The sequence below is a fragment of the Sceloporus occidentalis genome, unplaced genomic scaffold, assembly GCF_023333645.1.
Source record: "Sceloporus occidentalis isolate IW3139 unplaced genomic scaffold, rSceOcc1.0.p SCAF_20, whole genome shotgun sequence".
In the NCBI taxonomy this organism is placed as follows: Eukaryota; Metazoa; Chordata; class Lepidosauria; order Squamata; family Phrynosomatidae; genus Sceloporus; species Sceloporus occidentalis.
Window position 1 is genome coordinate 10,425,456 of NW_028317000.1, and position 22,297 is coordinate 10,447,752.

The 22,297-nt window shown below is 42.4% G+C and overlaps 1 protein-coding gene across 2 annotated transcripts in view; it reads left to right on the forward strand.

Annotated features, from left to right (window-relative positions):
- The window catches only part of CNIH2 (cornichon family AMPA receptor auxiliary protein 2), an 89,492-nt gene that overhangs the window by 18,961 nt on the left and 48,234 nt on the right, over window positions 1-22,297 (forward strand). For both annotated transcript variants that reach the window (XR_016272158.1, XM_089483490.1), the window contains exon 2: window positions 15,210-15,278. Coding sequence is in view for 1 of the 2 variants with exons in the window: in XM_089483490.1 (XP_089339616.1) it covers window positions 15,210-15,278 (69 nt within the window). In the remaining variant the exon portion in view is untranslated. The remainder of the gene's footprint in view (window positions 1-15,209; window positions 15,279-22,297) is intronic.

Below are 22,297 nucleotides of genomic sequence, written 5' to 3' on the forward strand. Positions count from 1 at the left end.
CGACTCTGGAGACCAGGGTTCAAATCCCCACTTGGCCATGGAAACCCATTGGGTGACTGCGGAGTGGCACCATAGCTGCTGCTGGGTGGCTTGATCACGCCACTTTTGGCACAGAGCCGTTTAGGTGCTATGCCAAAATGATGTCAGCATGGCACAAGCTGTCTGAACGGTCGCGTAACAAGATGGTGCCCAGGCAGCGTGGGGAGGACTGTGAGTGTAGGGACGCTCAGCCCTCACCCCACTCACAGGACAGCACTTTTTGCTATATCCATGTTCCATAAAAAGAGCTAGCAGGTGTCCCTATAGAATGGAATAGTCAGTGTTTGGCCCTGAGGCTGCATGCACCCACAGGCTGTTTTTGAGGCCCTCCATTCCTCCAAGGTCCCATGGCAACACTTTTCCTAGCTAGAAAAGGAGGAGAGATGGATTGCCTCCTAGAAGCTTTCAGGTGCAGACATTCATATTTTAAATAGATTAGCAGGGGTCTCTTAAATTCACATTTTAGATAGATTAGTAGGGGCCTCTTGCTCTATCTGTTCATAAAAATCTAATGTTTCAGAACCAGCAATGGGCTTCCAAGTCCTTGTTTGACAGTTGTTGGCAGTCCCCTGAATGGTCTAAGTTAATGGTTTCCAAAGTTTGGTCCTCTAGATATTTTGGACTTCACCTCCCAGAATTTCTGACTGTTGGCTAAGATGGTTGGGACTTCTGGGAGGTAAAGTCCAAAACACTTGGAGGACCAGAGTTTGGAAATCACTGGTCTAAGTGGTAGGAAATTGGCCCCAGATCTATTGCACTTGCTTCCCTATCCCTCTGTATAGGTAATGGAAAGTAAAATCATAGTCTGTATCCTGAATATATTTTTTAATTGTCTGGGTTCTTGGTAATATTTTTTTTAAAGCCAACATTGATTACATATTTTCCAGTTTTGCCTCTTTAGTGTGATGGCTAACAATTTGCTTCTTGAATATTGTTGCACACAAAATGAAAAGAATGCTGAATAAGATCAGGTTGTGGACTTCAGTGCACAAAATAAACAAGAACCTGAAAGTAAGTTCATGCAAAATCAATGTATTGGATACAGAAGCCTTAGCTCCTTTTTGAGACCCAGTTTTCTCCACCCCATATTGGGATAATGTTGTTGTTCCAATCTCTTTATCTTTTGCTTCTGGTGAACAGCCCCATCCTAAGGGGTAAAACAGTTTTTGGAAGTGCCTTGTCATGCAACCACCAATATTTTATATCAGCAATGGAATGGTTCCATGGGATTTTCCCTCACTGTGCCAGATCTTGATCTATTTTACTTTAAAAACATTTTATACGTTTTTTTTATCATTTATCAGAGCTTCAGGGCAGTGTGCAGCAGACAGGAATTGCAAGAAATGAATAGTTTCCAAATTGTTCCTTAGAGAAGGACAGACCTGAGCCAAGTCTGTGTAGTTGTTTTCATTGACTCAGGAAAAGTAGTTGAATGCCAGAGCATGACAGGCCCCATATCCAGTCTCTGTCTTGTGCAATTTAAAAGGCTCAGGTAAAAGATGAGGGGGGAAATCCTGCACCTAGATGGAACAAAAATCTGGTCTCTTCAAGTGACTTCTTGCTCCCCTTCCCATGCATTTGTCTTTCAGTGCCGAAGAATCTGGGGGAACTGTCCATAGTTCTGAATTTACAGATGAACAGGGAAGTGTTGTTTTCTGCCTGCATTCTTCCTCAGCGTGCCCCTTGGAGGAAGCCCACTTTCAATTTGGAATGGTTTACATCCAGCTGAACACAGAATCATAGTTGGGAAATTCCCCAAGGGCCATCCAGTCCAACCCCATTCTGCCATGCAGGAATATACAATCAAAGCACCCCTGACAGACCCAGCCTCTGTTTAAAAACCTCCAAAAAGGACATTCCACCACACTCTGAAGCAGCAAATTCCACTGTCAAATAGCTCTTATTATCAGGAAGTTCTTCCTAATGTTGAGGTGTAATCTCTTTCCCTGTAGTTTGAATCCATTCCTCCATGGCCTAGTTTCTGAAGCAGCAGGAAAAAAAAGCTTGCTCTATCTTCAGTATGACATCCCATCCAGCTTGTCAACATTCTTTTTTGATGGATGCAGTATTCCAGGTGAGGCCTGACTAAAGCAGGATAGAGGGGTACTATTGCTTCCTTCCATCTCAACATATTTTTTTTTTAATGCAGGCTAAAATCACATTGCCTTTTTAGCTGCCTCAGCACACTGTTGACTCATGTTTAACTTGAGGTCTGCTAGCATACCTAGATTATTTTTGCATGCTGTGACTCTTTGACAGCAATGGTAGAACCTTCCCCAAAACCGCTCATTTTTGGTGTGCAAAGATTATTTCGTATGGAGAAAAATATAGCCCAAATACGTTGTTTTCCCACCACAGTATGGAAGAGGCCAATGGAGCCTGTTTTCTCTCGATTTGAGTTATAGTCCTATCTTTTTTCCTAGGTCTGGAGAAACTTTGTGCTGGAGTATTGTGCAAGATGTTTTTTCAACAGTGATGCATTTCAAGCAGACAGGTTATTTACAACCTGGAGGCTTCCTTTCTTGATTCCTGATTCTCTGCTAGATTCTGGACTGGATAGGTGTTTGTGTTATTACTCCACTGTGCTTTCCCTTTTCTTTTATCTTGCTATGTGGCCTCTTCACCAATAGCTCTGATGTTTCCACTTGGCACAGAAACTCTTCTGTTGCTACAGAATAAAAGAGGCTGTTGAGTGTGACAAACTGAGTTTGATCTCTGACCCTGTGGCTATCATGCTTGTGTCCAAACTCTGCACAAATTCTGGGTTTAAAGTCTGTTGAGGGAGGCGTAGGAGTCAGCTTCTCCCATTCCTGCCCCAGAACAGCCTCTGAATTCAGTATGGCAAGATGTAGTGATGGGGACCATTTAAAAAGGGGTTGACAACTGTGTGGAGAAAACATCTATTAATGGCTCCTAGTTATGAAGGTTGTTATATTAATTGCAGTGTCAGAGTCAGTGTGACTCTCAGTATCACTTTCTGGGGAGCTTGACTATGTACTCATGTGCTACTTGTGGTCATACGCATGGAGGCTTATGGTTGGCCAGTGTATGAACAGAACACTGGACTATATAGACCTTTAGTTTGATACAGAACAGCTTTGTTTGTCTTATTATGTGACTAAGTCTAAACCAGATGGGCCTCTTGATGTTCTTGGGTTTATTGTTGTGATGTGCCTTCAAGTCAACTCCAGCTTATGGCAGCCCTCTACTACAGTAGTTTCCAGCCTTTGGTCCGCCATTTCTTCTGGACTTCAGACCCCAGAAGCCCCAGATAACTTGATTAATGGTCGGGATTCAGGAATTGTGGGAGCTGAAGTCCAAAACATTGGGAAACACTGCTCTACTAGGATTTTTTTTAGAAGATTTATTAAGGGGAAGACTTGCCTTAGGCTCCTTCTAAGAGATAATGTGATTTGCTGAAGGTCACAGAGTTTATTTATTTATTTATGTTATTTATAGCCTGCCCTTCAGCCCTAAAGGCTATCAGAGCAACTTACAATTATTATTTTTAATTAGACGGTTCCCTGCCCTCAGGCTTACAATCTAAAAGACATGACACAAAATGAGAAGGGAATGGTGGTGGGAAAAGGAATGAGGTCCAGTGGTTCTTCTCTCCCTCTGAGGCCTGGACCAAGGCAGATGGACTGGAGGGAGGGCTCTTCTTCTTTGGCTAGCCCTGATGGAGCTGGGCCTGCTTGTTCACTCCCTCGCAGGCTGAAGGATGACAGTTATCATGGAGGGAGGGCTCTCTTTCTTCATGGTAGCCCTGGGGGAGCTGGGCCTGTCTGTTCAAAGAGTGAGTTTTCAAAGCTGAATGGGGATTTGAACTCTGGTGTCCCAGAGTCCTAGTCCAACACTGAAACATGTGTGGCCATTGTGTGGCATTTCCTATAGCTCCTTGCCATTGGCTGTGCTGATTAAAGGTGATGGAAATTGCAATCCAACAGAATTCCCGATGCATGGACTAAAAATGTGTATTTCCACCTTTAGTCCTCCAGATGTTTTCAACTTAAAATCATAGAGTTGGAAGAGACCACAAGGACCATCCAGTCCTTCTCCCTTTCCAACTCCTGGAAGTCCCAGACAGCATGGCCAGTTCTCAGGAACTGTGAAAGTGGAAGTCCATTCCCAGAAATCCATAGCACTGAGCTGTGACAATTAAAGTGGCATTAAACCGGATTGTTTCTGCAGTGTGGATACGGCCTCCATCATATTCCCCCCCCCCCCCCCGCCCCATCTTTTCACTTCCTTTGAGATCTATGCTGATATCTATCATCTTGCTGCCTCTGGGTGTGGGGGTTGGTTTTGATGTTTGATGGACGGGGAAGAAGGAAAGGAAAACCCATGAATGGTGAGTGTTTCTGGGGGGGACAGGCTGAGACAGGAGAGGAAGCAATCCAGTGGCATGGCATGCCTTCTGCTGAAAACACACACCAGCATGAGAGCGTCGCTAAGCAACTCCAACTGGTGCCTGTAGCACACAGTGGGACTTGACAGGTGACAAGTGCATTTGGTTGCCACTGGAAAAGGAAGGGGAAATAAAGAAAGGACAACTCTGTGTGTGTGTGTGTGTGTGTGTGTGTGTGTGTGTGTGTGTGTGTGAATCAGGGGCTGCTATTCTAATGAGCGTTATCATTGGAACTGTAGTTATATCAGTTCAGGGCACTGTATTTGTCTTAACTTATTTCTGCCTTAGGCTGCATCCACTCTGCCGAAATAATCCAGTTTGACACCACTTTAACTGTCATGGCTCAATGCTATGGAATTCTGGGATTTGTAGTTTGTTGTGGCAACGGAGTGGAGTGGAAAATAATAATAATAATAATAATAATAATAATAATAATTTTTCTTTATATCTCCCGCTTCTCCCTTCGGATCAAAGCGGGATTACAACAGTAAAACATAATAAAATACATAGATAATACAAAATACATCAATCAAAAATAAAAAGGGGAAGAGTTGTTACAGTATTGCTCACAGTCGTAAGAATTGAGTCATCATATTCAGATGTTCAAAATCAGATTAGAGGAGATCTGTTGGATAGGCCCACCGGAAGAGATCCGTCTTCAGTGCCCTCTTGAAGGCTCCCAAAGAAGGTATAAGACGGATCACTCCGGTAGGTTGTTCCAACCTAGGGGCCATCACAGAAAACATTTTACAAGAGGTGGTTTTCAACCTGGTTTTGGGGTGCTCTAATATTTTTGTGCCAGATATCCTGAGAGTGCGGGGCAGATTATGTAGGGAGAGGCGTTCCCTTAAGTAACTCGGGCCCAGGCCATGTAGAGCTTTATAGATAATAACCGACACTTTTCATTGCGCCCGGAAGCTAATCGGCAGCCAATGTAGAGATTTCAACACCGGTGTAATATGCTCTCATCTCGTGTCCTGGTGATCAGTCTGGATGCAGCATTCTGAATCAATTGGAGCTTCTGAACTTGGTACAAAGGTAGCCCCATATAGAGCGCATTACAGAAATCTAAACGAGAGGTTAGCAGTGCATATACTACTGTTCCAAGCTCCCCCTGAGCCAGGTAGGGACTCAGTTGGCATATCAGCCAAAGTTGACACCAAGCACTCCTGGCTATCGCCTCCAACTGAGATGTCAACTGTAGAGACGAGTCCAGGAGTACTCCCAAACTGCGAACTTCATTCTTCAGGTGCTGAAGATACCACGGAAAGCCAAAAAGACAAACAAATGGATCCCCAAAACGATCAAGCCAGAAATCTCTCTGGAAGCCAAGATGACAAAACTGAGGCTGTCGTACTTTGGGCACATCATGAGAAGGCAGGACTCACTGGAAGAAACAATAATGCTAAGAAAGGTCAAGGGAAGCAGAAAGAGAGGAAGGCCACATGCAAGATGGATAGAGTCTATTAAGGCCATGGGTATGACTTTGCAGGAACTACCATATATACTCATCTATAAGTCTAAAAATGTATGCCCAAAAATTGACCCAAAAATCCCAGGTCGACTTATTTACGGGTCACTATGGAAATGTGATAGCAGTTCTTTCAGATAGCCCAATGCATGCAGAGAGGAGTTCAACAAGAAAGAGCCAAGCCGGATTATGGCAAAATCCATAATTTTGGCCCCAAAACCTGACCTTGACTTATGCATGGGGTCAATTTATAGCTGAGTATGTATGGTAAGCAGAACAGTAGAGGACAGAGAGTCTTGGTGATGTTTCGTCCACAGAGTCACCATGGATCAAGACTGATTTGAGGGCAGTTGATAATAGAGAAAAAACAAAAAACAAATTCAAGTCTCCAGGGCCAGATTAACTATATCCAAGGGAACTAATTGTTGAAGAAAAGAGATACTTCTAAACATTAAGAAGAATGTCCTGACAGTAAGAGCTGTTTGATAGTGGAAGATGCTACCTTAGAGAGTGGTGGAGTTTCTTTCTTTCAACAGAGGCTGAATGGCCATCTTTCAGGGTGCTTTGATTGTGTATTCTTGCATGGCAGGGTGTTGGTCTGGATGGCCTTTGGGGGTCTCTTCCAACTCTGACTCAATGATTCAGTGGAGGACAGGGATTCTTGTAGCTGTCTCACCCGTAGTGTCACCATGGGTCGAAATTACTTGAGAACAATTAACAGCAAACAACAAAAGTACAGTCGGCCCTTCGTATCTGCGGGGGTTCGGTTCTAGATTCCCCCCCCATGACCAAAAAAAGGACCTCAAGTCCTATTCTTCTGAATAGCATTGTGCCCTGCACATGTTTGCAAAGGTATGGCCATGTACACAGCCACCATTGGGGAGGACAGGGCAGGGCCATCTGTGGATGCCCCAGTCCTCAGATGGCAAACTGTGGTTGGTGAGGGCTGACTATATGATTGTTAAAAAATGTTTGATTTTAATTGTTTCTAACTGTCCTTTTGATTCATTACTTTTTTTATCTTAATTTGACTTTTAGCTATATTCATCTTTTATCTAAGATTACTATGAGCCGCAGTGAGTTTAGGAGAAAAATGTACTATACATCTCATTTGTGTGTGTGTATTTATATCTGTATATGTCTCTATCTCTATATATCTGCAAGCGTCATTGTTGCCTCTGGCCTACTGATGTCTCACTCTTTTCTTCATATGATATTGTGCAAGGTTGGACACACATCCCCTACGCTCAGACCACTGTGGTGGTATTATTAATGCCTATCAGCTGGGGATAAAAGTTTAAATTTTTTAAAACCTGGCTAACCAGGTTTAACCAGACTATCCTTGTCTATGTAATGTTGCTATATTTAATATGTTATATTTTTATAACCACCTTTTGATTTCATTGTATTTATGCTGTTGATTTGAAGGCCCATTGGTGCTATTTTAAAATGTATTTAGCACGGTGTTCAAGTGGTGTGTTGACGGCACAAAAGTAATGAGAATGAGACAGAATATAAATGTGGATCTACTGGTAAGATCTCTGGTTGATCTGCAGTGCATTGGTAAAGATTTTTGTTTTGCAGTTGTTTAACAATAGCAGGGATAAAATCACTTCCTTCCGGCTCAGAATTATCCCTTTGGAATGCCTTTGAGTGAATGTTTGTGTGGTAGGAATATAAGCTTGATTCCGCTCTGTTGCTCAGAAGAAACTCTGGATTCAGCATTCCCTCATTGTAAGGGTATTTCCCTCCCAGCCTCTTGCTCATGGATCTTGTGATTCCAGAAGAAAATGAAGTTGATCCCACAAGTCTGAAATCTGCCTGATAATGATATATAGTGAGATAAAACAGGTTTTACCCAACATTCAAGATGTTGAACTGCACCTCTGATCCTACCTAGTCCAGAAGGGCTGGGGGAGGCTATTTTCCAATGCAGTGGGAGGGCACAAGTTTCGAGAAGTCTGTGTAAAAGGATCCCAGCATAGCAGGGGAGGGGAATATGCATAGAACTATAGCTCCCATCAGCCCTAGCCAATATAGCCAATGATAAAGGATGACAGGAGATTCAGTTCAGAAATATCTAGAGGACCATAGGTTCCGCTACCCTTGCTGCATGGATATAACAGGAAGACAAAAATTGTCTCCCTAGGAATGAGTTGTCAAACAGGAGTGATGTATGTCTCATATTTTTGTCAGGAAAGGATACATCATTTCCCTTGTTGATTTTTGCATACCAATCCCCCACAAAAAAACCCTGCTAGTCCTGTTTCTTTTAGTCCTGTCACTGCCTAGCTGCACTTTACAAACCATAGCAGGTTGCGGTCTTGCTCAGAAGAGATTATGGTCTACATTTCACAACAAATTTAAGAAAGGGAATGCAAAGGTGGAGAGGGGATGGCTATGCTTTCAGGTCAGTGATATCAACATGAGCTTAGCGAAAGTGGGAATGTGGAGATGGTGGGGTTGTGCCAAAGGTTTCATGACAATGATGGATTTTGAAGAGGCATAAGGAAAAAAGAGAGCCAGCGTGGTGTAATGGTTTGAGTGTTGGACTGGGACATAGAAACTTAGTAAGTGATATTGAGCACTCTCTCATCCTCAAAGAAAAGCAAGGACAAACCCCATATGAACAAATTCTATGATAGAGTGGCCTTAGGGTCACCATAATTTAGAAATGACTTGAAGACACAAAGCAATAGCAACAATAAGGAACAAGGACTCGCTGCAAAAGGCTAAGGCCTGAAGTTCACTCCAGCCCACTTATTGCCTCCTTGGTCAACAAGCCCTCTGGCATTGGCATTGCTCTTCAGTCAGTTTCTATACTGCTTGGAGAAGATAAGATTGTGGTATAACAGCCATGTTTAAATATCTGAAAGCTTGCAGTGTAGAAGATGGATCATGTTTGTTTTCTGCTGCTTCAGAGAAAAGGGCAGAAACTGATAGATTCAAAATAATAGAAAGGTGATTCCATTAGGAAGAACTTCCTGAAAGCTAGAGTAGTTCAACAGTAGAACATACTGAAAACGTATCTGGGGGTAGCCATATCAGCCATATAGCAAAATACATATGATGAACATGGTCATTTTTACTTCTTTCTTTCTCCTGTATGATTTTTAACACTCTTGCCTGATTAAGCTCTAGTGGGGTTTTGAAAGCTTGCGACATGTTTAATGTACATTTTGATTAGTACAATAAAGGTATCACTGTTTAGTGGAACATACTGCTTCAGAGGGTGGTGGAGTCTCCCTCTTTGGAGATCTTTGAACCAGAGGTTGGATGGCCCTTTCTGGGAGTGCTTTAGTTGTATTTTCCTGAATGGCAGGGGGTTGGACTTCATAGCCCTTGTGGTCCCTATCAGTTTTGATTTCCTCTGTTTGCTCCTTGCGAGTAAGCGAGTGTCGTACAAACAGAGTCCACACAAATGGAAGGGCAACTGTAATTTATAGAGATCTTGAACAACATTGAGCCCAGGACAGAAACATGAACCATTCATCTAGTCACTTGTCTCCAGGAAGAGAAGAAAAGTAATCATCTGGGTTCAGGCTTCAACCAAGTACAGATCCACCTGATTGTAGCACTGTATAGCCCACACAGCATCAACTTGGCTGCAAGAATGTCATGGGAACCTTATAGAATCATAGAGTTGGAAGAGATCACAAGTGTCATGTTATAGTATCTAGTTACAGATTTCTTAGATATAGGTTTTTCCAGGTACAGAAAGAAAAAAACAGAAGCAGCAGTCAGGCAATTTGAGTGCAAATACCGTAGTTATCTGCCTCCGCAGCAATCCCTCAGTCTGAACAAAGAGGGAGGGTAGGAATCAAGGTCACTCTGGTACCTTGAGTTTCTGTAACCATAACGTTTTTGAGCCCCAAGTCAAGACTTACTGGCTGAGTCCATGTCCTTCTTGAAGCCGAGTAGGGAAGATAATGGACTAAAAGATAATGGTCTAGAACTGTTGCACTGGTATGTTGTGCATTCTGTACATGCCCTGGAGGGCCATGACAATCTTGTAGTGACTGGCAATCCAGCCCAATCCCCTGCAATGCAGGAAAACACGATCAAAACACTCCCGACGGATGGCCATCCAGTCTCTGTTTAAAAACCTCAAAAGAAGGAGACGCCACCACCCTCCAAGGGTCTTCCACTGTCAAACAGCTCTTATTGTCAGGAAGGTCTCCCAATGTTTAGGTGGAATATCCTTGGATCTAGTTCATCCGGCCCTGGAGACTTGAATTTGTTTAGAGTAACCAAGAATTCCTGCACTCCTTCTTTTATCTTTTCTGTGCTGGATTTCCCTTACTGTATCATCTGCTCCATTTCCTCAAGTTGAACACTATAGTATTTTCATTTTGGGAGAAGTTCAAGGAGGGTAAGAGGGTGCTGAGCAGTCAAAAAGCCTTGTTAAAAGCCTTAGTGAAGTCAAGATAGCCTATATCCATAGCACTCTCCTGGTCTACCAAGCTTGTAACTCTTATCAAAAGAAGAGATAAGATTAGTTTGACATGCCTTATTTTTGAGACATTCATCCTGGCTCTTAGTTATCACAGCATTTCTTTCTAAGTGCGCATAGACTGATGGTTTAAAGATCTTTTCTAGAATTTTTCCTTTCATCAACATCAAGTTAACTGACAAGTCACTGTCCAGGTTCCCTTTTTTCCTGTTTGAAGATGAGGACATTTGCCCTGCTCCAATCTGTTGAGACATCTGTCCTCCAAGCTTTCCAAAGATTATTAACAGTGGCTCTGTACTGCAGGTCTCTTGGTTACTTGTGGATGAGGTTAATCCAGCCTTGGAAACTTGAATTCAATTACAGCAGCTGGGTCTTCTTTTATTATCTCTCTACCTATTCTGGACTTCATGGCCACAGCATCTGTTGTCTTTTCCTTCCTGCCACCAATCTTGTACCGATGTACTTCACAAAAAGTGGAATGATCCTTCCTCACAGTTCAGCCGAACATAAAGAAAGCATGAAAACACACATATTTAAAACTGTTAGTCACAAAAGAAGGATTGTGCATTAAATATTTGGATGTTAGGAAGAAGGGACAGTTAAAAATTCTTACATAAGCAATATATATTTTCTGGACTAAACTTTCCGTGAGTATGTGGGAAATGTATAATTGAGATTAGGGATAATATTAGAGACCCATCCCCAACTAACATGAAGAAATCAAAGACATAGTCATGTTAGTCTGTAGAATCATAAAGCTAGAAGAGACCCCAAGGGCCATCCAGTCCAACCCCATTCTGCCATGCAAGAACTCTCAATCAAAGCACCCCTAAGAGATGGCCATCCAGCCTCTGTTTAAAAACATCCAAAGAAGGGGACTCTCCAAGAGAATGTCTTCCATTGTCGAACAGCTCTTAATGTCAAGACGTTCTTCCTAATGTTGAAGTGGAATCTCTATTCTTGTAGTTTACATCCATTGCTTCGGGTCCTATTCTCTGGAGCAGCAGGAAACAAGCTTGCTCCATCCTCAATATGAGATCCCTTCAAATACCTAAACAGGCCTATCATATAACCTCTTAACCGTCTCTTTTCCAGGCTAGACATACCCAGCTCCCTAAGTCTTTCCTCATATGGCATGGTTTCCAGTATGGTTATCAGTATGTAGATAGATCTTGTAGCACCCAGGGACGTAGCCAGGATTTTAGGAAGGCGGGGGTGTCCAGACCAAGTGCCACCATTATAATGGGGCTTGGGTGTGGTGGCGCAGCAGCAGACACCATTCATTTTTCTAATGGAAGGGGGGGTCTAGACCCCAAGAACCCCCCCCCCTTGGCTATGTCCCTGTAGCACCTTTAAGGCTAACTGAAAGAAAGAAGTTGGCAACCTTTCTTTCCGTTAGTCTCAAAAGTGCTACAAGACCTCTGAACATGCTGATATGAAGACATATAAGGAAATGTATATCATGGGGTAAATATACTGTGCATGGAATTTTGCTAAGTTTTCACTTATGTAAGATTGTTTAGATGGTTTTACTGCTGTAAAATAAATAATAAAATATATTTCTTTCAAAAAAGTTCACAGAAAAGTTTTCTTGACTTTGGATGCTGGGCACTGAGATTCTCAAAGAAGAAGCACAATAATCTGGGTTTGTTCTTTCAAGCAATTACAAATTGGTGGCCATTTGGCTAGCATAGGGGCATGCCCTCTGGGCGTCTCTGGCCGGTGCCACCAGAGCCACTGGGGACTCTGGGCCAGCATCGCTTTCCCACCCCCGCTCCACAAAGGGAAATTTGTCACTAAAAATCCCGGATGACTCACCCAGTTTGGCAGCTTCCTGCAGGCCACCTTGTTCCAGAGAAGCTGCTTTGAGTAGGATGCCATATGGTGCTGAACAGAAAAACGAGACACCAGGGGTTGTGAGCGGGCGCGAGGCGGGGGGGGGGGGAAGAACAGTACATTAAGGTAAATCACAGGGTAATTGATTCCACTTCCTTCAGCCTGGCAAACCTTCTTGACATCCGGAAATCTCCTTCACATGATGTAACAGAAACATGGGAAACAGATAACTTTTGAATGGGATTCAGAGGAAGAAGATGATAATGAGTCATGTATATCCTACCTCTCTCTCAGTAATGAGACTCAAGGTGGCTATTTAAAAACAATATAGATAAAACCTTACCATTTTTTTTAAAAACAAGAATAGATAAAGTTAAAAGCATTCGTTGGAAGAGACTACGAGGGCCATCCAGTCCAACCAACCCTCTGCCATGCAGGTATATACAATCAAAGCATCCCCAACAGATGGCCCTCCAGCCTCTGTTTAAAGACTTCCAAGTCACATTAAAAACAATACAATTCATTAAAAGACAATGTTGTTTCTGATGTATGGTGACCCTAAAGCCTGTCACTTGTTTTTTTGAGGCTGAGAGTATGTCACCCAACCATTTGGTGTCGGTGCAGGAATGCACAATCAAAGCACTCCCGACAGCTTTTGTTTAAAATCTCCAAAGAAGGAGATTCCACCACATTAAAAACAATAACATTCATTAAAAGACAATGTTGTTTCTGACTTTTGGCGACCCTAAGGCTTGTCACGGGTTTTTCTGAAGCTGAGAGTGTGTGACTTGCCCAAGGTCAACCAGTGGGTTTCAATGAGTGAGTGGGGAATTAAACTCTGATCTAGAGTTGTAGTCCAAAGTTTAAACCATTACATCATGTTGGCTCTCAAAGACAACATACAAACCAAGCTGCACTCCTTTTTCTTTGCATTATAGAATTGTTGGAAGAGGCCTCAAGGGCCATGCAGTCCAACCCCCTACCATGCAGGAACTCACAATCAAAGCACCCCCAACAGATGACCACCCAGCCTCTTGTTTAAAAACTTCCAAAGGAGACTCCACCAACCTCCAAGACAGCAGTGTCTTCCACTGTCAAACAGCTCTTACTGTCAAGAAGTTCCTCCTAATGTTGAACTGGAATCTCTTTCCCTGTAGCTTGCATCCATTGCTCCATGTCCTATTCTCTGGAGCAGCAGAAAATAAACTTGCTCCATCCTCAATATGACATCCCTTTAAACACTTAAACAGGGATATCGTATCAGGCTTACAAACCCTGGTGCATGCATATCCCTTTTTAAAAAGCAAAGCATATAATTTTTCGTTTGGAAAAAGAGTTTCTCACTGAAGTCTGAGCAGTGGGTTGAAGAAATGCCAGCCCAGGCAACACATATGTGGGCAGGCTTTCTTTTGGAGGGGAGATTCCTGATAATGTTGGAGCCATATGGAATGGCTTCCTCAAAACTTATGGCAAGTTAACACTTTCTGGGTTTTGTGTCACTTCTGTTTTGTTGTTGACATCAAAGACACCATCACTCTGAAGTTTAGTTAATGAAGAGATACACTGTGTTTTTTCTTTCTTATTTTCAATTGTCATGCTGCTGTAGGTCTCTGATGAGTTAATATTCTGCCATTCAATCTGCAAAGTATAATTTTTTTATTGTCTGTTGCAGGGATGAGTAACTTGCAGTCACAGGAATGTATGAGGCCTCAGTCTATCTCCAGTGCTCTGCAAGCAGACGGTTTCTAGGAGCAGGACTTTATTCACACTATGCAGTCATAGCTCTTTGGTGCCACTTTTAGCTACTCCTATAGAATTCTGTGATCTGTTGTTTTCTCAGGTACTTAGAATCCCCCGCCAAAGTACTCTAGGAGCTGCAGCACTAGAGAATTCTAAATGATCAACAGAGCCTCAGATCTCAGCATTCCTAAGATGGGGATGGAGCAGTCCCCATGTGTTGGCATGGGGAGAAGGGTTACAGACAGAGATGGGGAAAGAGTTACAGAAAGACAGGAGAGAATGAAGGACAAGGGGTCAGGGAGGGAGAGGAGTAACAGATGCCCTGTGAGTTTAATGACTCAATACAGGACCAGTTCTGGGCGTCACAATTCAAAAAGGATGTTGAGAGGCTAGAGAGTGTCCAAAGGAGGGAAACTAAAATGGTAAAGGGTCTAGAAACCATGCCCTATGAGGAGAGACTTAGAGAGCTGGGTATGTTTAGCCTGGAGAAAAGCAGGTTAAGAGGTGATATGATAGCCCTGTTGAAGTATTTGAAGGCGTGCCATATTGGAAATGGAGCAAGCTTGTTTTCTGTTGCTCTAGAGAATAGAACATGGAGCAATGGATGCAAACTACAGAAAAAGAGGTTCCACCTCAACATTAGGAGGAATTTTCTGACAGTGAGAGCTGTTCAACAGTGGAAAACACTCCCTTGGAGTGTGGTGGAGTCTCCTCCTCTGGAGGTTTTTAAACAGAGGCTGGATGGCCGTCTGTCAGGGATGCTTTGATTGAGAGTACCTTCATAGCAGGTGGTTGGAATGGATGGCCCGTGTGATCTCTTCCAACTCTATGATTCTATGAATCTGGATCTTGAAAGTCTCCAGTCCTGTATCCCAGTCACCACTACACCACACTGTCTCTCATCAGTGATACACTTTTATTAATGTTTGGGAATCATGCGTGCTCCTTACATCCAAAAATGTATGCAAATGTTTGCTTATTTATTTAGTAGACTGGAAATGGCTCCCAGCCCTAGCTCCCCAGGTATAATAGCTGGGCACTGAATTGTTTAAGTTTGCTCTGTCTCCTTTGCTCACTGATGGAGCTCCTCTTTGCAGAGAAGCACAGGAAAGAGGGACGAAAGAGGCTGGGTATAAATGAAGCCGTTGAAGAGATGGCATACAAATTTCCATGATTTACATAAACACCTGCACTCAGGGCTTGCTGATTCTTGCATCTCAGACTGACAAGTCCTCTTTTTCTCTCTCCTCCTCTCCATTTAGATAATCGCCTTTGACGAATTGCACATGGACTTCAAAAACCCTATTGACCAGGGCAACCCAGCCAGGGCAGTAAGTCTATACATGTCATGTCAGAGGTGTGTCTGTCTTTGTGTTCATACGTTTGTCTTCCCATTCCCCAACTCCCACTGCCTATTCACCCGCCAAGTCTAATCTTTGCTTCCTCCCTCTGATCTAGACTTAGTTTATATTAGGAACCAGCAAAAATGCCTGTCATTATGAAAGGCAGAGTGTTTATGGGAGAGACAGAAAAGGTGCAGTTCTGTATGTACCTTGTCATAGCTTAGTGGTACAACACTTGTACTGCATGCAGAAAATCCCAGATTCAGTCCCTAGCATCTCCACTTAAAGTAAGCTTTGCCTGCCGCTCCGTGAACTCACCAAGGGCTGCTGCACTGCTGGTAAAATTCAGCAGCTGCCACCAAAATTGCCACAACTGGCATAATACCAGCAGCAGCTATGGTGGCTCCCTGCGGTACATGTGGCTACTAAAGGTCTGCTGTGTATTTCCTTGACTTTCAGCAATGAATGCTGTAAATCACAAATGGGCAATTTTGAGATCTCACAGACCACTGCCCTTGGAGCCACCACAATTGTATCACCCCTTACTGCAAAACCCAGAAAGGGGCAGAAGTCCTTTTCTAATTTTGGAGAAGTTTTATTTTGGACATTGGGGGGTGGTGGTGGTGGAGGAAATAATGCATGTGGGGGCTCTCTGCATTGGTTATTGTACTAATCACATTTCCTCAAATGAAATTCTTCATGCTTTACCTCTTTATATGGGAAGCTCATTAAAACAAGAACAGGGCCTCACCCCTGTTGTAAAGTTTAATTTTCCCTACAGTGGTGCTAAATTTTAGCAGTGCATTTTTATAAGCAGTGGGGATTAGGGTATCACAAAAAAAGGCTGTGGTCCACATGTTACTCAACCCACCTCCAAGATTATCAAGTTATCAAGGCTTGTGAAGATTTTGGGCAGTTCAGCGTAGACAGTACTTAGCTAGATAGATCCCACTATACAACAGCATCATAAGGTTCAAGTATCTGTCAGTCATCAAGGCTTTTCAAGATCATCAAGGCCCCCAGACTGTGGAATGACCTGCTGGCAGAGATGTGACAATGTTAAACGCTGACAACATTTAAAACAACCCAGTCAATTTTAAAGCATGATTTTTTTAATTTGTATATTTTAAAGAATGCACCCATACGAATGTACTTCAATTGTTATATAGTAATGTATTTTAACTGTTGGCTTTATGTATTTTCTTTTTAATTATTTGTATTTTAATATGCTGTACTTCGCATCAAATCATGAGGAGAGGTAGGAAAGAAATAAACATTTATTTTTACTACTACAACTACTACTACTCACTGGCCATGAGGTAGGAACAGGTGTTGGAAAGGTTCTTGCAACGCAGTGAGAGAAGACTTTCTTTAGCTGCCAAAGAGCTCAGCTTTGATTGCTGCATCTTCAGGAAAATGTCTCCCGTCTGAGACTCTGAAGAACTGCTGTCCGTCATTGCAAATTATACTGAGCTAGATGGGCCAACAATCTGACTTGGCCTAAAAGCAGATTCCTTTTTAAATCAATGATCCTTCATTTAGGTCCATGGGACTCTGACTTTAACTTAAGAGGAAGGTGTCATGGCTCAGTGGTGGAGTACCTGCTTTGCATGCAGAAAGCTCCAGAGTCAGTCCCTGGTGACTCCAGGTAGCACTGTGAATAATTCCTGCCTTAAACACTGGAGAACTGCCAGTCAGTGTAGCAGTATTGAGTTACTGTGGCCCAGTGGTTTGAGGACAAAAAAAATCTGAAAAACCCCTCCAGTTGGAGGAAGCTACTGTAAAGGTTCCCCACTTGAAAAGAGTAAGTGTATTCAGTAGTTCAACAACCTGAGTGTTAAACTGTAGGGATTTAGTTGGGAATTAGCCAGAAATCACCTAATTAACCTGTATGTGCCTTTTAGATACTTGTCAACTTATGGCAATCCATGCATTTCATAGAGTTTTCTTAGGCAAAGAATACTCAAGAGTTAAATGAGTTCAAATCTGCAGGCCAGATGAACTGCGTCCCAGAGTACTGAAGACACGTAGCCTGAAATCAATACCAAGAAAGATTCTAGAGCAGATAATTAAACAGACAGTCTGTAAGCATTTAGAAAGGAATGCCATAATCACAAAAAACCAACATGCTTTTCTCAAAAACAAGTCACACCAGACTAATTTTACCCCCTTTTTTGATAAATGTATCAGCTTGATAGATGAAGGAAATGCTGTGGATGATAGCCTTTAGGGCTGAAGGGTGGGGTATAAATACCATAAATAAAATAAAATAAAATAAAATCTTGAGGCCCAAACAGACAGGCCAAAATAAAGCTGCTTCGGGTCACGTTTTTAGGTATGATGTTTAAATGACACACGCATCTTAAGAAGCTAGAAGCTGCACCAAAGCTGTGTTCCAGTCTTTAGGACTGGATCGTGGCTTTGGCATGGCTTCCAGCCTCTTAGGATGCATGCATCATTTAAACTGCATACCTCCAAAGTGACCTGAAGCAGCTTTATTTTGGCCTGTCTGTTCAGGCCCTCGATTTCAGTAAGGCCTTTTACAAAGTCTCCCATTATATTCTTACAAACAAGGTAGTAAAAGGCAGGCTAGACAATGCTACTGCTAGGTGGATTTGCAAATGGTTGACTGGCTGAACCCAAAGAGTGCCAGCAATGGCTCCTCTTCATCCTGGAGAGAAGTGACCAATGGGGTGTAACAGGGTTCTGTCCTGGGCCCAGTGCTATTCAACCTATTTATCAGTGACTTGGATGAAGGAGTAGAGGGCATGCTTATCGGATTTGCAGCTGACATCAAATTAGGAAGGGTAGCAAATACCCCAAAAGCAAGAGCAGCTTCATTTATATACCACTTCATACCACTCTAAGCAGTCTCTAAGCAGTTTACAACTGTAAGCTGATTGCCCCCATGAAGCTGGGTACTCATTTTAGAGCATTGGAAGGATGCAAGCCTGAAAACTGGCTGGTATTGATCTCGCAACCTTGTGGTTTGTGAGTGGCTGCCATACAGGCATTTAACCACTGCACCACCAGGCTCACCAGAGGACAGAATCAAAATTCCAAATGACCATAATAGATTAGAATGCTGGGCCAAAACTAACAAAGTGAATTTCAACAGGGGAGAATGTTCTTAGGCAGAAAAAATGAACAGATATAAGATGTGTAGAGCAAGGAAAGTAATAGTGCCACTTTATTATTTTTTGGTCAGGCCTCACCAGAAATATTGTGTCCAGTTCTGGGCACCACAGTTCGATAAGGAAGTTGACAAGCTGGAACATATTCAAAGGAGGATGACCAAAATGACGAAAGGTCATGAAACCATGCCTTATGAGGAGAGACTTAGGGAGCTGGGTATGTTTAGCCTGGAGAAGAGATGGTTAAGAGAGAATATGATTGCCCTGTTTAAGTATTTGAAGGGGTGTCCTATTGAAGATGGAGTAAACTTGTTTTTTGCTGCTCCAGAGAAAAGGGCATGGAACAATGGATGCAAGCTACAGGAAAGGAGATTCCAGCGCAACATTAGGAGGAACTTCTTGACAGTAAGAGCTGTTTGACAGTGCAACACACTCCCTCAAAGGGTGGTGGAGTCTTCCTCTTTGGAGGTTTTTAAACAAGAGGCTGGATGGTCATCTGTTGGGGGTGCTTTGATTGTGAGTTCCTGCATGGTAGGGGGTTGGACTGGATGGCCCTTGAGGTTTCTTCCAGCTCTATGATTTTATTTTTCTGTGATTCTGTGCTATCATTTTTGAAAAAAATTGGAGGATGGATGAAGTGCCTGAGGATTGATGATGAGCAAACATGGTCTCTCACTTCAAAATGGACAAAAAAGAAAATCCAGGGGATTACAGGCCAGTCAGCCTGTCAGTCTTCTTTGGCTTTGTAACAGAGATGAGCACTGCCCCCTGCAGTCGGTCACAACTATACAATCTAGTCAAGTGAAAACCTTTACCTTTACCTTTATCATGTTGATAAGTAGGAGCGAGCATGTGCTAGTCAAGAACAAATCCTGCCAAATCGTTTTGTGATCAGGTCACTAGTTTAGTGGATGCTGGGAATGCTGTGGATGTCATATATCCAGATTTCAGCAAAGCATTTGATAAGTTTCCAATAATATTTTGATTAGTGAACTGATTAAATATGGCATAAATGGAAACACCATAAATGGTTGTTGGAAAATTGTGCCTAAAGAGTCATCACCAGTGGCTGCACTTCAGACTGGAAGGAGGTCTCAAGTGGCGTGCCTCAGCTTTCTTTCCTGGAGCTGGTACTCTTTGACATTTTTATTAATGACTTAGATGATGGGCAGAGGGAATCAAATTTGTGAATAACACAATACTGGGAGAGGTTGCTAACTCATTGCAAGATAGGAACAGAATACAAGGACCTTGGTAAACTAGAAAATTGTGCAGAATATAAGCCAAAATTCAACAGAGGCAAATGCAAAATTCTGCAGTTAGGTCACAAAACACAAATGCACAGATATAGGATGGGGGATAAATGGCTGCTCATGCAACCCATGAAAAAGGGAACTTGGGATTGTTGTTGATCATAAATCACACATGAGTCAACTGTGTGATGCTGCAGCAAAAAGGTGAATGGTGTTTTAGCCTGCATTAATGGAACTGTAGTTTGCAAGTTACGGGAAATAACTGTCCCACTAAATTCTTCACTGGTCAAGCCTCATCTGGATTACTGCATTCAGTTCTGAGCCCCTCATTTTAAGAAAAATTGGAGCAGGTTTAGAGAAGGTTGATAGAGAGGATAAGAAGTATGGAGAACAAAATATATGAGGAAAGGTTGAAGGTGCTGGGCATGTTCAGCTTGGCGAAGAGAAGACAGAGGTGATATGAATGCACTCTTTAAATATCTCAAGGTATTTAAAGCACAAAAAGAAGGATGCAGGCTTGTTCTTTGCTGCCCCACAGTGTAGGACCAGATCTAATCGTTTTAAATTACAGGTGGTAGATTTTGATTGAACATTAGAGGAAACATCTTGACAGTAAGTGCTTTTTGACAATGGAACAAATTGACTAGAGAGCTGGTGGGGTTTCCTTCTCTGGATGTCTTTAAAAAAAATGCACAGACCTACATGCTGACGATGCTGTTGCTGGCTGGGTTCAATTGCATATGAGCCCCCTTCCAACTCTGTGGTTTCTGAACACAGAAATTGTGAAGAGGGAGAATGATAGCAGTGCATTCTCTCACTGGGATTCTGGCTGCAAAACTGCCTAACCCCTCCCTGTTTACAGATTATTCCTAATTTACAACCTCCAACATGGCAGGCACTAGTTGAAGGAGCTGGTTTTGAGGGGAAGGAGGTGCTCAGCATCTTTTTTTGTTTTGTTTTGTTCCAGGGCTTTGGAAAGTGACTTGGGAAAGTGACTTTTTTTGAGCTGCAACTCCCTCCTGCCTAGGGGGATTCTGGGAGTTATCATCCAAAAAAAACCCCAAAACCCTTCCCTAAACTCTATGCATTCCCTTCACTTTATGGGAATTCGACTACAGGTTTTTTTTGTAGGAATAAACTCTTCTAGAACATGGCCACATAGCTCGAAAAACCCAGAAAAAACTATGTATGCCGGCCATGAAAGCCTTCGACTTCACACATTCGACTACAGTTTGCATTCACAACTGCCATCATGTCTAGATGGGCTCTAAGTTAGCAGCATCCCCACAGTCACCACTTTTTTCCTAAGAAAACTGTTCTGTTTCTAAAAAGAAAGAATGAAAAGCTGCCAATGTAGTCTTTGGCTACATTAAGACCTGAGCAGAGTTGTTAGTAACATGAATTTTTGGAGATCTCTCATTCATAGGATTGCCATAAATAGAAGCCAACCTAATGGCACATACTATAACAACAAATGTCCATCTCAGTAAACATGACAGTTGTAGAAGTGGCTCATGGGCTGAGTTATGATGGGGGCATGTGCTCAGCCCAAAATTAAAAGATTGATCTGGTCATGAACTACCTATGAGTAGTTCCCCCCCCCCTCCAATTCCATGCTGGTTTGGGTACATCTAAAGAAGAATATATTTCACTATATTTTGTTTCTTTGTGTATCTCTGTGTGTTTGTGTCTGGTTGAAATCAGGTTTGAACCCAGTGATACATTTCACCTACCTGTATTTCACATCCAGACCAGGACGAGAGTATGGGTTGTCTGAATGTGACTGAGAAGGAATGGGATCAGTTGTTCATTTTGTATATCTTTCCCCCCACCCTCCAAAAATGTTACTAAAATGTATTGACAGACCAATATGTGTTTATACCCTGCCCTATCTATCTTAGAAATGTATGAACCTGGTATGTTAGGTTAGGCTTTTATCTCACAGTTGCCGTGCCTCAAACTTTTCTAGCTTGAAAAAATTACTTTTGGATTTAGCACTTGTCCAGTCATTGTGGGGAATTGTAGTCCAAAAGTAACTGTTCCAAACTCTACCTGAAACACAGAACTTCTTTTAGCAAAAGGAAGGGTCCAGGTTGCATGGGTCTGAATTCTACTGTTAGTCCCAACTAGAGGAGACCCACTGAATCAGTGGGACTTGGATGATTCTTCAATGAATCTTCTCTAGTCTGTCACATGGTAACTCAATAACTCATGGTGTCACCCGCCCCATTGACCTCCTCCCATATCACACCATACAGAATCGTTAGTCATTTTTTTGTACTAATGTTTGTCTTTAATCATAATTCCTATATATTACTGAATCTCATGGTACAGTTGCAACATAAACAACTAGCAAAAATAAAATTATACCTTCCAATTGCAGTATGTGTGTGGCCTCCATACATTTACATATACGTAGTTTCATGTGGTTGAAGTGAAAATTTGGTAAAAGGTGATGTTTTTAAAGAAAATGTAAAAAGAATATTTTTTTAAAAAATAAAATATTTATTAATTCATTTAAAAAACAACAACTTTGAGCCCTCCCTTTTCTCCTCTCACTGAGTCTAACCCCACTCACACCATCTCTTTAGCATTTTAATGGGTCAGAGGCAAATCCACA